We start from the raw sequence: 14,919 nt of genomic DNA, 5'->3' as shown, positions 1-14,919 counted from the left end.
GTGAAGCTCCTCATAATAATGCTTGATGGAAGGAGAGGGTTTAATAGATAACTGAGAATTGTTTAAAGTTGGGAAAGGTTTTTATATTATATATGAAGTTAAAGGTTGGAATTTTGATTTATAATGAGTTGATTTGTGGAGAGTATTTCTGATTTGAGTAGGGGCTAATTAAAAGTGATATATATAAAGGTATAGGGGATTAACGGTCCTGAAGGGTAATGTTAAATTGAATTGATTAATATTTCCTGTTAACCTGATTGCAGTAAAGGTGTCTAATTGAATAAATGAAATTTTCTTACAAATTGAGACACGAACTCTGAAGGTTTTTGTGAGCCAGTTCATTGGCTGGTAGTTGTTGGTGTATTATATAGACTGTTCAGAAGAAGAGTTGGAAGAATCTATGTGAAGTGAATACCACGACCTATCCAAGTCCCTGTAAAGAACACGAAGAGACACCATTGCATAATGAATAATAATGTGTATTAGAATAGGATATCTGATGATAAAACATTGGAGTTTGAACAAGATATTTACACATATAAAGGTTAATGAAATAACAAGTCACTATTATTAGTTTCTGTATGATATGTTAATAAACATTGTTTTATTTTACATTCATGTGTTGGAGTCTGTCATTCCGAAACTCAGCCAATCCTGTGGAGAAATACTTAAAATAATTAAGGTCCCCTTCGAGTCAGGTAATCTTCTGAGAACAAACAAGTCAGATGCTAAAGTGGGAGGATTGGACTACGGGGATATACATTAATACAAAAGGAAAAGATACAAAAAAAAAAACCCCATAAGTAATAAACGTTACCCCGCCCCCCACAGCTTGCTATTAGTTTACCTCAAAGACAGTCCAGACGTTCCTCAACTATTTATATTTAATTCAGGTACACGGACTTTCGTTATGATCTCATAATGGTCGACGTTGAAAAAATTTCTGAAGACCTTTGTGCGAATTCACAACGAGAAAGGTTCCAATCCGAGTTCACAAAAGGTGTTGCTCTTTGTAAGAGCTGTAAGAAAGCATTCGAATACTTTAGCATAAAGGTAAGCGTTGACAACTGTCGGATTGTCATAAATTTATAAAACATATCCAGTCTTTGACTAGATATGTTTTATAGATATTTTGATTAGTCTCTTCATGGGAAATGATCAGCATTTCATTGGAAATTTTACCTTTGAGATGTTTGTTTCTATTATCCAGAGAAAATAAACAAATATGGTGTATATGAATTGTTTTGTATATTCCATAGGATCATGAAAAGAAGTGTGACCTTGCCCAGGTAACGTGTCCTCATTGCGATGTTACGATGAATCGTAAAACGTTGGGTGAACACTTGAAGAAGAGATGCCCTGTGGTTTGCCTGACATGTCCGTATTGCTCAAAGAAGTTTAGAAAAGAACATTTAGGAGTAAGTTTAAAATTAAATGAGTGATTATAAGTACATTACTCGAAGTGAAATGCATAGTAGGCCTTATATATAGTAGGCCAATATATATAGTAGATCAATTCTAGACCTTAAGCCCCATAAGCTTAAATTCTAGAATTGGAGAGAAGATTAAAGTTAAAATTTCATTTTGAAATACTGAACAATACATACTAGTTCTATGACGCTGGATTATTCGATCGATGATTTCAAAATCCCCCTTGTAGATATGTCAGCTGTGCCTGTTGCGCTTTCTCAGCACAACGTATTTTTTTTAATTCAAGAAACAATGAAATGAGGGTCCTTCATTAACGAAAATTTACATTTTTCGAATCCTTTTTTCAGGAACACCGAGCTCGATGCGGTGAAGGAAAGTTAAGTTGGCCTCAGTTTAGAGCTGGAATGAAAGGGAAATCGCTTTCATCTCATTTAAAGAATAAATGCGCCGTGTTCTTTGTGGAAATATGCCCATACTGGTTGCAGAAATTTAACAGTGAATATTTTCATGTAAGTGGAAACGCCTTTGTTCTGTACTTTCACTTATCGCTCGAAATAGAAGTGCTTATTTTATTAACTTCCTCTTGAGTTAGAATTCCTTAAGTGCTCTTTCAATTTCTCTTTCCCAATAGAAGAAATTTCATTTCTATTTTAGGAATTCAAAACTTCATTCTTATGAATTTCCAATAGATTCAAGAGCGATTGTACTATTATGCAAATGTCAGATGTCCAGGTTGCCACTCTCTACTGACACAGATGAATTTGGCCACACATTGGCTATCCGGATGTTATCAAAAAACGAGCTCTGATTTCGCCGTTAGTGAAGATCCCTTTCATACCGACGAATCTGTCCTATCAACAGATCACCAATACCTGACCGTGAGTATTTTTGTCATGTTCGACCATATTGACGCTGTACTATCCTCCTCCTTCCAATGTTAGATAGATTTCTGGCATTTGGAAGGTCCGAAATGCTCTGCGTATCTCAATGATTATACTTGACTGCGTCGAAGTGACTGAATAATTTGAGTCTTATTACAATACCACTAATCTTTACAATGTACAGCTGTCATTTTGAGTTGCCTGGGAGATGCACCACTAATAAGCAATATTTCTAACTGAAGTAGGTTATTACTTATTAACAATTAGTTATGAGACAAATCGAATTATATTCTACATTTTTTTTAGATCTGTACACGGAGATCAAGTCTCATCAACCCATCATAATATTCCATCCATATCTTTTGATGGCATTGGATCTTCACTTTCTACAAGCAACACTTTCTCAAATAATTGCGAAGGTATCATATTTTGATTCCTGAAGAAATCAAGGTTTTTAGTTTCTAGACTTGGTCTTCTCATAAAAATTAAAAACGTTAACAATGAACTTGGAATCACTTCAGAAGTTGATTGTATATCCTGGTGTTGATAGCACGTACCCAGTAATTTTGAGGGAGGCCGCCAGGGAGTGTATTGGACCATTCAGGTTAATTATGGGTGTCTTCTCCAATGCAAAGTAATCTCTTCTCTGAGTATCTCTGAACTCGGAAGAGATTCCGTTGCATTGGAGAAGTGTCAACATATCACCAATACCTAAAGGCGGTTCTAAGAGCGAAGTTGGTAACTACAGACCAGTTAGTCTGATTTCACTGGCAGAGGAAATCTTAGACACAATGATTAAGAGTGTAATCCAGGGATATTTAGATAGGTAAGGCATTCTGAATAATACACATCATGGTGTTGTTAAGGGAAAATCATGTTTAACTAATTTAGTAACCTTTTTGACTCGTGAGATGGATGTAGGAAACAATTTCAATATAGTTAATTTATTTGGATTTTAGAAAGGCATTTGACTCAGTCCCTCATGAGAAATTGTTGTATAAGCTGGAACATGTTCGAAAATTTCTAAGATGGATTGCTGGATGGTTTGTAGGGCAGAAGGCAGAGGCTTTTAATTAATGGATATTCTTCAGATTGGTGTAAAGTCAGAAGTGGGATCCCACTCAGGGATCGGTTCTTGGACCACTGTTGTTTCTGATTTTCATAAATAACATCGATGGTGGGATAGAGGTCTCGATGTCAAACTTTGCAGATGACATAAAGACAGGTAGAGTAGTTAATGATCAATACCAAGCAGCGCTTCTTCAGTATCACTTGAACAGGCTGCAAGAGTGGTAAAAAAAGTGGCAGCTACGTTTTTTAATGCAGCAAAATGCAAGGTCTTACACTTGGAGAACAGCAGCCCCAAAATAAATTATACATTTGATGGGGTTGAATTAAAAACAGTATAGGAAGAAAGGGATCTGGATTTGGGAGTTATAACATGGGCAGACATGAAGTTTTTTGAGCGGTGTAAACAGGCAGCCAGGAAAGCCCATGGTGTCCTATCGGTGATTTAAACAACATAATCCTGTAGCGATATGGAGGTCATAGTCCCGCTGTATAAGGCAATTAACAAGAAATTTGGAATCCTGAGTTCAAGTATGGAGACATCGTGTAAAAAATGGCATTGAACTTCTTGAAATGGACCAAAGACGGGCAACTCACATAGTGAGATCGGCAAATGGGCAACCATATGAGGAAAGACTCCGAATATGTTAGCTACAGAGCTTGGAAATCAGTCACCTCAGAAGTGATGACCTGATTGAGGTTTATAAGGCTCTGAGAGGGGTTAGTAAAATGAATGAAGACGAAATTTTCACTATCACAGAGAACTCCAGAAATCGTATTCAAATTTCAGGGGAAGAGGTCTAGACTAGATTGTATGACGTTTTCTTTTAATCAGCTTTTAATCAGTTGATCTCTGGAATAGATTGCTTTCACGGGTAGAGGCTGACAGTTTGAATATTTCAAAGGTTACAGAATAGTTTAGGGCTAAAGCCTCAGGTTACGTAGGGAGTTATCACTATTGCTATTGCTAAGTGAGAGCCTGAACCCTAAAACAAGCTTTCCTACCTAGTACCTACACCTCGTTTGTTATCACTTCCGACTCTTCGGATGAAGAAGTCGCCCTAACCAACCTCGTTTTAAAGCTTCTATAACAGACTATTAGTGTACAAGTACAATTTACAGAAGTTCTCTTCTTCTCAATTTCACGTTCATTCAAAATGACTTGAGAATACAAATTCTGTTACAACGATCGCTGCTGTTTAGCAAAATTATCTCAGCACTGGGAAAATAACAGCATGAATGTGTAACTTTCTTCGATATTCTGCTTCCTACAGAAACTTGGCTTCAAGCAGGAATCAGAAACAGAAAGTACCATCCACACGCTTCCGTCTTCAGAAGTAAAAATGAGGAAGTGTAGTGGCTATCTTGATTTCTGTCGAACTCTATCCTTCTCTCCTTTAAGCAAACTGAAGTGATTTACTGCCAAATTCGTATTTATGGTGTTCTCCTGCTGTTTTCTATCATCTGTGTACATGTTCATAAATCTCTTTTTTACTTGTTCTTGATGAAGTACTCACTTTTTATAATAATCTTAAAATCACTAATGGTCATTTGCCCTTATAGAGTTAATATCATGTATGCACCGAAGATTGAGAAGACAAATGCTACAGTTGTGGTGGGTAGCACAGTTGGTAGAATCGCCGTCCTTTTCACACCTGGTGGACTTGAGTTCAAGCCTTGTCGATGATGGGAGGAATCTTTATGAACCCTTTTCACAATGGGCATAAATTAATCGATCTCAGGCGAATGCAGCATGGTTTTTTTCTCCCGGAAACTCGGGTTTTTCGTCCAGCAAACAGAGAATCCATCTCAGAACACACGCAATCTAAAGACAATATACACGGAGCAATATGGCTTAGTCGCTGATGGCCATAAAACCCTACAACAACAACAAATACTTCATGTACACTTTGGAATATAAGGAAAGTTACATAAGAGAAATTACATTATGTCTTTTGTTTTTGCGCAGTATTTTCGTGTGGACAACTGTCATTGAAAGAATCATTAAGCGACTTCAAGACTCACAAACAAACCTATGTTGTAACGATTCAGTAATTATCTGTAATTATGATCACATTAGCAATTATAGTATTGCATTATACTATTTCGAAGACTCTTTAAAAAATGCAAAGTTACCCAAGTAATTATTATTCTTCTTTAAGAATTATTCGTCTTCGAAGTGAACCGGATGCTGAATTAACATAAAAACACACAAGAACATGAGGAGCAGAGCAGTTGCTATAGACAAGAAATAGCTCCACCTACCTCTAGCCGTTGTTGTGCAGGCGTTCAGTAAGGAGTGGAAAGATAGAGAGAGAAATAGTTTTTTCTATACACACTTATTCTAGAAATGCGTAGGACGATGTGGGAGAGTCATAAGAGCGTTGGAAGCAAAGCAGTTTCTACAGACTAGAGACAGCCCCACCTACCGTTGACTGTTTGGAGCAGATCAAGGAGTGGAGAGAGAAATAGTTCTTTTACATACGTTGATACTAGAAGAGCGTAGGTGGTAACTGTCTTTGAGAACTTGGAGAAGCGGGCGAGTCACCGCTGGATAGATATCATGCTGTTTAGAGAGGATGGTCAACAGCTTTTCTAACGAATAGGAAAATTCCGATTTTATTTTGATTGCCACAAGAAAAAGCATAAATGTTTGAGCGCCTCCCTTTGTGTGTTAGTTTTTGGGAATCTTTTAAGAGTTTTTCTTGAAGAGGAGAAGCAGAAGAAGTCGCAGCGCACGTAATTAGCCTCACGCCGAATCCCCCCCTTTCTATAAAGTACGGTATGCTATCGCGAAAGAGTGTTTGATAACGTTCACATGGTAAAAAGCGAATCTTTAAATATGCGTTAGCTAGCATTTAAAGTTTTCTAAGTTATCACAGAACCTTGAACACCAGAAGAGAGTATAACGACTTCAGATCGACATTTCGTCTGTTTGGGTAAGTTCCTCTTCTTAAGTGTTTAGTTATGATTCACTACTGCTCCCTACTTGTATTGGGTGTTTTCTTTCTTTCAGAGCCATGAAAGATCCTGTGAGTTTGGTTTAGTCCAATGTAAATTCTGCAAAGTCGAATTATGTAGAAAGGATCTGCAAGAACACGTAAGTGATGAGTGTCCAGAAGCTCAGGTAGAGGGTTCTAACTCTGAAATAGCACTCGTACAACAACAACAACAACAACAACAACAGAAAGAAGTAAGTATTTTTGTCTCCAAACTTGAACGTTGTGAAATTTTCATATCTAGTACTAGTAAATATCTTGATAAAACAATAATTATCTTAATAAACAGTATTGTCCTGATTTATTAACTCTATCCATGGTCCATATCTTCTAATTGAAAATAAAGTAAATATATTATCGGATAGATTTCGCTTCCACTCAATATTAATTTGGATGTCTAAATTATTGTTAGTGCGCATCGCTACATTCACCAGCAATCTTCTCAAGATGGCATCCTTCTATAAAAACATCTAATTCCAATAAGCTAGTCAAATTCGTTTCTTTATGATGAAAAAAGTAGGGTCAGATAACATTCTGCAGAATGGAAACCTACCTGTCCCTTTTGAAACCACTGTTTCTTTTCGATAATCCGTCATTTTGAAAACTGACGGGCATAAGGACCTTGCTCTTATTGTCGATAAAAAAAATTTTAATTCTCCTTGTATGTTGATCTACTCACAATTTATTGAATACCTTAGTTACTGGAACAGGCCCTCGCAGGTAGTATGGTTAATATAATCACCGTCTTCCCTACACCAATTGATGGCGCCTCCGTAGCAAGGTGGGAAGGAGCAGCAGTGCGTAGCACACGCTTCTTGATTAGACCGGGATTCGAGCCCGTGACCATCAAATACGGAGGATGCGGAAAGGTCAGGGAATGACCACCGCATATTGCCGGAGCAATATGGCCTTAGTTGCTAATGCTCCAAACAACACCAACTGAAAAAGGTCGCAGTTCGAATCTTTATCAAAGATGCGACGCATTTTTATGGCTATTTTCACAACGTGGCTGAGTTAGTTGGTCTCAGTCTGACGAGGGCTACATGTTTTTTTTCCGGAAATTCAGCTTTTTCGTCTAGCAAACCGACCGAGAAATTTGAAATCAGTTTTGAGCACTCATATTTCCAGATGAGTGCCCAAAACTAATGTCAAAATTTCTTACTCCGAAAATCTGTTTCAGGGCAAGCACTCCAGCGGGGAGGACTCAGATCAGGTGGGGGGAAGTCATGGGCGGACTGCAGATCAGATGGGAGGGAAGTCATGGGCGGACTGCAGATCAGATGGGAGGGATCTATCTGATCAATAATGTGGCCATGAGAAACTTGCGGTATATCTTCAAATGTTTAAGTTTCTTTGACTTCATTTCATTTAATTTATTTTGTTTTTATTTCAGGAAGAAAATACTGAAAAGAAAGAACTAGAGAATAAACTGGTGGCTTCCGAACTCACCAATCAGGTACTCTTTTATGAAATTACTAGTATAAGTGTGTAAGGACATTATTGTAGAACCTGATCTCTCTTTCTCTCTCGGGATTTCTTATTCACTGTACGCATTCTAGCCTGATTTTTAATAGACGGAATGAGAATAAAGATGCACTTCAGACATTCTGCATGTCGTTAACAATGTGAGCTCATTTATCTTTTTTTAAAAAATTCATTCAATGCTTATGATTACTTAATTTTTGATTTTCGCTTTCTTGTTAGCATCTAAAAAAAGAAAATGAACATTTGAAGAGAGAGATTGAAGAAACTTATCGCAAACTGAATTATCTGTTGTTCGACATCTCCAGTTGTCTTCTGGTGAGTGAATACTTGAATCATCTTTAACATTTCTTGTAATTCTTTCTTAAGTCAAAACTGTTCTTATGACGAAAAGTGCAAGTATTTCCATGGATGCCTCTCATGAAATTGTGGAGGATATTTCAAGATGCCTGCCTGTTCGTCCAAAGGTTCGGCAGAATTACGGTACAAAGTAGACTTTCCATGGCGAAATATTAACCAATACTTTTGGTATGCAAATAACAAAGGACATTGAAACATTCATGGCTGTTGCTTTGATGAAGTCTTTTCCTTCGGGAATGCCTTTCGTTATTTCTCCACTGACACAAACGACTTTCAGGATTGCCCAAGATAAGGAATTTTTTTTTAACCTGACAGATTATTACTGTCCAAAAGACAATGATTTAAGAATTAACCAGTTTCCAAGGAATAACTTTTTGTCCCCAAGTGTAGTTTTCCATTGTAAACAGTTCCCATATATTCTCTGTGTCACCTAAAGGTCTTTTTTGTCTTCGTACCGGCCTAAATTTGGAAAAAAATTTAAAGTGATGGAGCTGAATTTCTATATTAGAACTTTTCATATGAAATATTCGTCAGTGACGGATATCCGTACGTATCTGAATTTGAATTTTAAAATTCAGACATGTAAATGAGAAACTTTTCATCATGCCATTTCATTGTTGCTCTCAGTGCATATTTACTTATCAGCATATGGGAGGATTTGGTCTCTCCAACCATCCTTGTTCGTTATGCTGATCCCCACTAGAGCATTGCACACCTTAGTTAGATCCACCCCCCCCCCAAAGATATCTATTTTACAAGTCTACAGCTACTAAGCTCTTCTTTGTACTCATCACTACATGGAATATGCCAATGAGGTCTCACCATCATCTTAAACAAGGGTCACAGACATCGTGCATAGGTCCTGTAAATCATAGACGGGGGACACCTTGTGCTCTTCTATATGCATCTTTATCACATTAGATTTTCTCGTACCGCTAGGTCTTCTTCGTCCTGAACCACTTTTAACTATCCCTCACAGTGTATAAGTAATTCCTCGATTTCTGCTCCCCACATGCAAAACTTTATGGTATGAAAGCATTGAACTTCAGTTTCAATTGTCAGACAATATCTGCAATTGAAACAACCCTCTTTATGCCATCAAATCAAGAAGTATAAATCATTATCCTCAAGCATTGCAAGTCTCAATCAAGGAATATGCCGGTTCTATAAGTATTTACAGTGTGACCAACATGAACGTCTTTTTGTATTCTATTATTTATTTTTGAATAAAAAAAATAATAATAATTCTACTATAGAATTTTATACGTTAACTGAACAATTTCCTCTGTACTTCATCGTCAATGTCATTTAGGCAGAGTAGAAACCCTAGGGATCCAGCAGTAATCTCAGAGTGACTCCACTTGCTACACTGGTACACTTGTGAGGCATCTCCATTTATGGACATTTCAAACAACTCTTAATCCAACAAAGGCTCTCACCAGTAACCCAATTTGTTCTAGTTTGTATAATAGTCTTTCATCGGTATACTGCATCAAAAGCTAACTGATGCCAAGGTTAATAATTTCGAAAGTTGTCTTGCTTCCATATATTATACATGTTTGATTTCTTAGGAAAAGGCCTTTTGCTTCAGTATTCTTAATCACAAATGTCATGATTTTACCCACCACTGAAATGAAATTCATTCATCGATAGTTGCCCATCACCTTTTTCGCATCTGCTTTCTAATGGGATCTCATTAACATTCCCAACGGGCTGACACATACACTGAAAACTTAATATTACACAAATATAATATTAGAAGTGGATATGTTTTATTGTTAATTTAAGATGCTGTGTTTTAGAATTAAATAAATTATCCTTTACACTTAGTGGCCACTTTATTAGATACATTATCAAACAGCGAATAGTTTCGCCCTTTAGTCTAGATTCGTCGTCGAATGAAATCAGCGAGACATCAAAAGTGTGCCACAGGGATCTAGTCCATTTGACCCAATTTCTTCCACACAGTTGTTGAGAATAGGATCGGTTGCAGACCTCTACTCCGAACAGTTCGTTTCATCTCATCCCACAAGGGTTTAATATTGCACTGACTGGTGACCGGAGAGGCCAAGTAAGCTGAATTCACAATCACGTTCCTAGAATTATTTTTGTACATTATGGCGCATTTTCGTGTTTGAAGAATCCATGTACAGATGAATATACTGCAGCCATGAAGAGATGCTTGGTCGGAAACGATTTCTAAATAACTTATGGCACACAAATGTTGCTCCATTGATACCAAGGAGTCCAATATACAAGGCGAAAGAAAACAAAAATCCCAACAGGTTTGTCGTTTTTACGATACTCATATCGGTGCCCACTGACAGCCATATGCATAGTATCCCTACATATTTTTCCTGTGATTTATATGATAACGAACAAGTGATGCTCTTCATGAAAGAGATAGGTGTACCTAAAAAATTGGCCACTCAGCGTATTATAATTAAGATGAAAACGTTTGGGATGATAGCTTTATTTTTTCATTTATTTCCAGGAACAAGACGCATTCCTTTGGGAAACCAACTGCACCCGATTCGAAGATGCCATCAAACAATCGAATAAATCTCTTCATTCAGCTGCAATCTATACATCACTATTTGTCTCAGAACGACAAAACGAATACCGGAAGAGAGATGAATAGTCAAAAGACACACGTTTCAATTCCGTTTGTTACTTGACACCCATAATATGTATCACAGAATTGTTCAAATGTAAACATCAAAAATTGAGTGAACAATTCTTTATTGACAATTCATTAGGAGCCTCATAAGGAAAAGAAAAACCTCTTTATCTCTAGGCTCTCTCTCCAAGCACTAGCTCACAAATTTTTGATTCAGTTTATTGACTCTATTTTCGCACTTTGTTTCTGGCTGTGCTCACAAAGATCAACTAGTGGATTGTTTTTACAGATATAACCAGTGCATTTCATAAAGTCTCATACATTCTTATTATCAAATTGAAGGATTGTAGAATTCAGGACCCTCTTGTTTGATGATTTCAAAGCTACCCTTTATTTCAGAGATGATATACTGTTCTGGTCAACAGTGCTCATTCAAACTCTTTATCCTTGTCTAGTGGAAATTCCCAGTTCTTTCCTAGGTGATCTTCTATTTAATGACCTTCTTCATCAATGACCTTCCTCGAATAGCATCAGGATACTCAATTCAAATTGCAACCTTGCTGATGACATCAAACTCTAATCATTCATTTCAATTCCATCGGATTAAATTGAACTCCGGCCAGCTCTAAGCAACTCATGCAGTGGGCCTCAGACAACGGGGTCTCTATAAATCTACTTAAGTGCCAATCTATCTCTTTTGCAATTTCAGATCATCTCATATTCTCGACTACTTCCACAATATCAGTTCAGTTTGTATTCAAAGCAGTAATGAAATGATCAATGTAAGAGTCAATTTTGGAAGAAAGCAACTGCTTTCACAATCCGGTTTCATAATCATTACTACAAAATCTTTGAAAATAACTGGATTCATCAAGAAGATACTTTCCGCTTTAAGGACTATAGATCTACTGTCCTTCACAAAGCAACCGTTCTACTAATCAATGAAAATGTCTCCGTTGTCTGCAGTCCCTATAGGAAGATTCACTTGAAAAACGTGAAGCCGTCCAACGTAATATCATAAGGTATCTCTCCTCCAGGAATCCTCTGTTCTACACTAATATTAATCTCGGACACTTCATGTTCAACCTGGTCTCGAAATGCTTGATATCAGAAAAACCCCAGCTAATTTCAAGTTTGTTTACGAAATTCTCTCTGGGAAGTATAATTCTCCAGAACTACTGTAACTGGTGAAATTTCATGTCCATCCCTCCCAGACCAACTAGGCATCAGCAACTTTCCATATTCATTCATCAATGTAATTAGATGTTCTATACTCAAGGTTGAGGCTTGTCATCTGACTGTCAATCGACCATCATAATTATGCATAGCCCTCGTGGGTAGCACAGTTTGTAGAATCGCCGTCCTCCTCACACTGGCTGGAAAATACCTGAAAACACTCTAACTTGAGTTTTAAATACCTTTTATGGAGATAATTTTTGCGACGAATTAAATACAGAAGGTTGTTCGACATCCAGTGAGGGAAGTTACTACGATTAGCGGAAGAGAATTTGATAGGAACGAACTGAGAAATTGCAGAATGGAAGATTAAGTACAGATACTCAACGTTATGATCAATCGATTCAAAATTATGGATTGGAATCCAGTCAAGGTTTCCCAGAAATTGATTTAACGAAGTCCAGTCTGTGTGCCTAAAGCTAAAAAAGTATCTGTCAAAGGAAGGTTCGGAAATAAAAGAAAGGAAATCTACGACAATAGGGAAGTGATCTGATCGGATGAAATTATCATCCTTAGAAATTGAGAAGAGGATTGATTAATGGGTAAAAACTAAATCAAGGTAAGAGGAGTTCCGGGTGGGAAATTTACAGATTGGTGTTAGGGCATTACTAAGCCAAATGCTGCAAAATTCCTTAGTCAGTGAATTTGGTGAACGATTGGGGTCAAAAGCAGATAGGACATTAAAATCACCTAGAAAAAGTGGTATTGCTTTCGGATGTTTCAAAAAGATTGGGGCATCTATAATATCCTCTAATTGTTGAATGGTGGCTAAATAAACTGGAGGAGCAAGGTAAAAAAGCATCAGCAGGAGAAGCTTTCCTAAATGGTTAACTAATAAAGAGATACCTTCAATGGAAGAATGTTTAGCGAACTGAAGCGCTTTGACCAAGTGATGGGTAAAGATTGCAACACCACCACCACCCTTCGAATCTCGATCCAAACGAGAGACAGAACAGGAGAGAGGTGAAATTTCACTATCAAGTATGTGTGGATGTAACCAGGTTTCAGTAAGGGCGACTATGGAAAAAGTTTATTGCAGAAGGAAGAGACGAAAAGCAGTCATATTTTTTACAACACTTCTACAATTTACATAAAATAGTAACGATAATGATGACGACCTTAATGAACACCGGGAAGATGACTGCTAGCTAGTACGAGTAGGTTTGACAAGATGGGCAGCATTGCCAGAACACGACCTGTACGGCTTAATAATAGCATCGACTGGCCAAATATCAGTATCTAATAAACAGTGCATGCTTGCTCAGATGAATTACTTAAGATTAGGAACGACGCATAGTCTGGATAACGGGTGGATAACTTCTTCACAGAGGTGTGAAGACCTAACTCAATGTTGAGAAAATCATTAATATCTGAAGGATCTGTGGAAGAAGCAAGCCGACCGACGAAAGACCGAGCCTGGCGAGGAACAGCTTGAAATCTTGAGCTCTTATTAGTTCCGAAGGCAAATAGGGGCGCTCTACTTCCGTTAGCTGAAGAACGAGATACGTCAGATGATGTTGTGGACTATTTATTAGATAGACGCTGATTCTAATTGGTTAGACAAAGGCTATTCGCAGGCGCTGAGAATAAGAACTGACCTGTCAAAGCGAAGGGCTGAAGTGCTTTTGTAGGATCATTCACATTATTCGGCATGAGTACTCCAAAAGAGCAAGTAGAATCGAAAAATATATTTGAACACGTAGTGGAGAACTTGATATTGTCAGACGGAGGACTAGGTAACTGGGTAGCATCCAAAGACAGGTGAGCAACTTGATTGGAAGTAGTTTTACCATGCAAATGCAACGATAATGACGTGCAGAACTTACAGATTCAGCTTATTGATGAGAATCACTGAAGGAAACCTGCATAGGATGTAAGACAGGAGGAACTGGAATAGGTTCTATGCGATCATTCTGGATGAACTGTTTCACAATCAGAAGCATCAGCAATGGAAGCTTGCTTGATAGTATTTGTTAGGTGAGGCTTAGGAACTTAAGTAGTCCCACAGTTGAAGAATGTGAAGAACAAGCTTGGAACACTAAATTGTACATCATGAAGTGGAGAAAGGCCTTGGGATTTCCCAGTGGGCACAGTGTTAGACTGTAACATATAAAAATCTGAAGGATGACAGTTTGTGCAGGAAGAGGATGAGACCGAAGCTTGCATAATTTCAGGATTGGTTGCTGGTTCATTACTGGGAGCCCTGGAAAGAAGAATTTTGCAGAGATACTGAATTCTGTTAAGCTGAGGTGGAACAGATGAGATTGTAGAGACATGAGGCCCATTAGAACTTGCTACAGATTGAAGATGAGGCGACAATTGATCAGAGATAAAGAGAAAAACTACGTAATGCATCGATGCAAAGTAAACATTTTCCATCAAGTTGATGTTCCACGTTCATTGTAATTTTTGAGAAATAATTAGCAATGGATTTCAAAAGATGAAATCTAAATAAAAATGCGTACTATGACACTGGCTATTAATCGAAATAATTATGTAAATCACATTAATGCAAATTAAACTTGAAATTTTTAAGAAAGTTTCTGATTAAACTAATTGGTGGACGATGGTCAATAATCTCTTAAAACGTTAACGGCGTTTGCTCATTTAGCCGAGTGATTTAAATCTCGAATTTCAAAAACGTATCAAAACTTATTGTGCAAAGTTATGGGGAACTTTTTTATTGTGTGTGTGTGTGTGTATACAACGCTACTTTGTGATAAGTAATCAGCAGACTCTACCCTCTTAATCACTGCTGTAGAATTGCTTTTATTTTCACGAATATGATATTTAGCAAGCTGTAACTTGATAGAGATCGGCCACAACTCTGTGTGGCTTAGTA

At 37.5% G+C, this 14,919-nt stretch overlaps 1 protein-coding gene across 1 annotated transcript; it reads left to right on the top strand.

Moving 5' to 3' along the window:
• The first annotated feature begins 878 nt into the window (after nt 1-878).
• LOC150079998 (uncharacterized) lies at nt 879-11,150 on the top strand. Its single transcript, XM_090383326.1, has 8 exons — nt 879-1,053; nt 1,260-1,418; nt 1,779-1,940; nt 2,121-2,309; nt 6,397-6,573; nt 7,773-7,835; nt 8,084-8,179; nt 10,716-11,150. Exons 1-8 carry the CDS (start codon nt 922-924, stop codon nt 10,860-10,862), a joined length of 1,125 nt encoding a protein of 374 aa, XP_090239452.1. The 5' UTR covers nt 879-921; the 3' UTR covers nt 10,863-11,150.
• Nucleotides 11,151-14,919: the final 3,769 nt, after the last annotated feature.

Source organism: Mastigoproctus giganteus, chromosome 10 (genome assembly GCF_048544385.1).
Source record: "Mastigoproctus giganteus isolate SK-2022 chromosome 10, ASM4854438v1, whole genome shotgun sequence".
Classification (NCBI taxonomy): domain Eukaryota; kingdom Metazoa; phylum Arthropoda; class Arachnida; order Uropygi; family Thelyphonidae; genus Mastigoproctus; species Mastigoproctus giganteus.
This window is presented reverse-complemented; position numbering and strand designations above follow the sequence as displayed.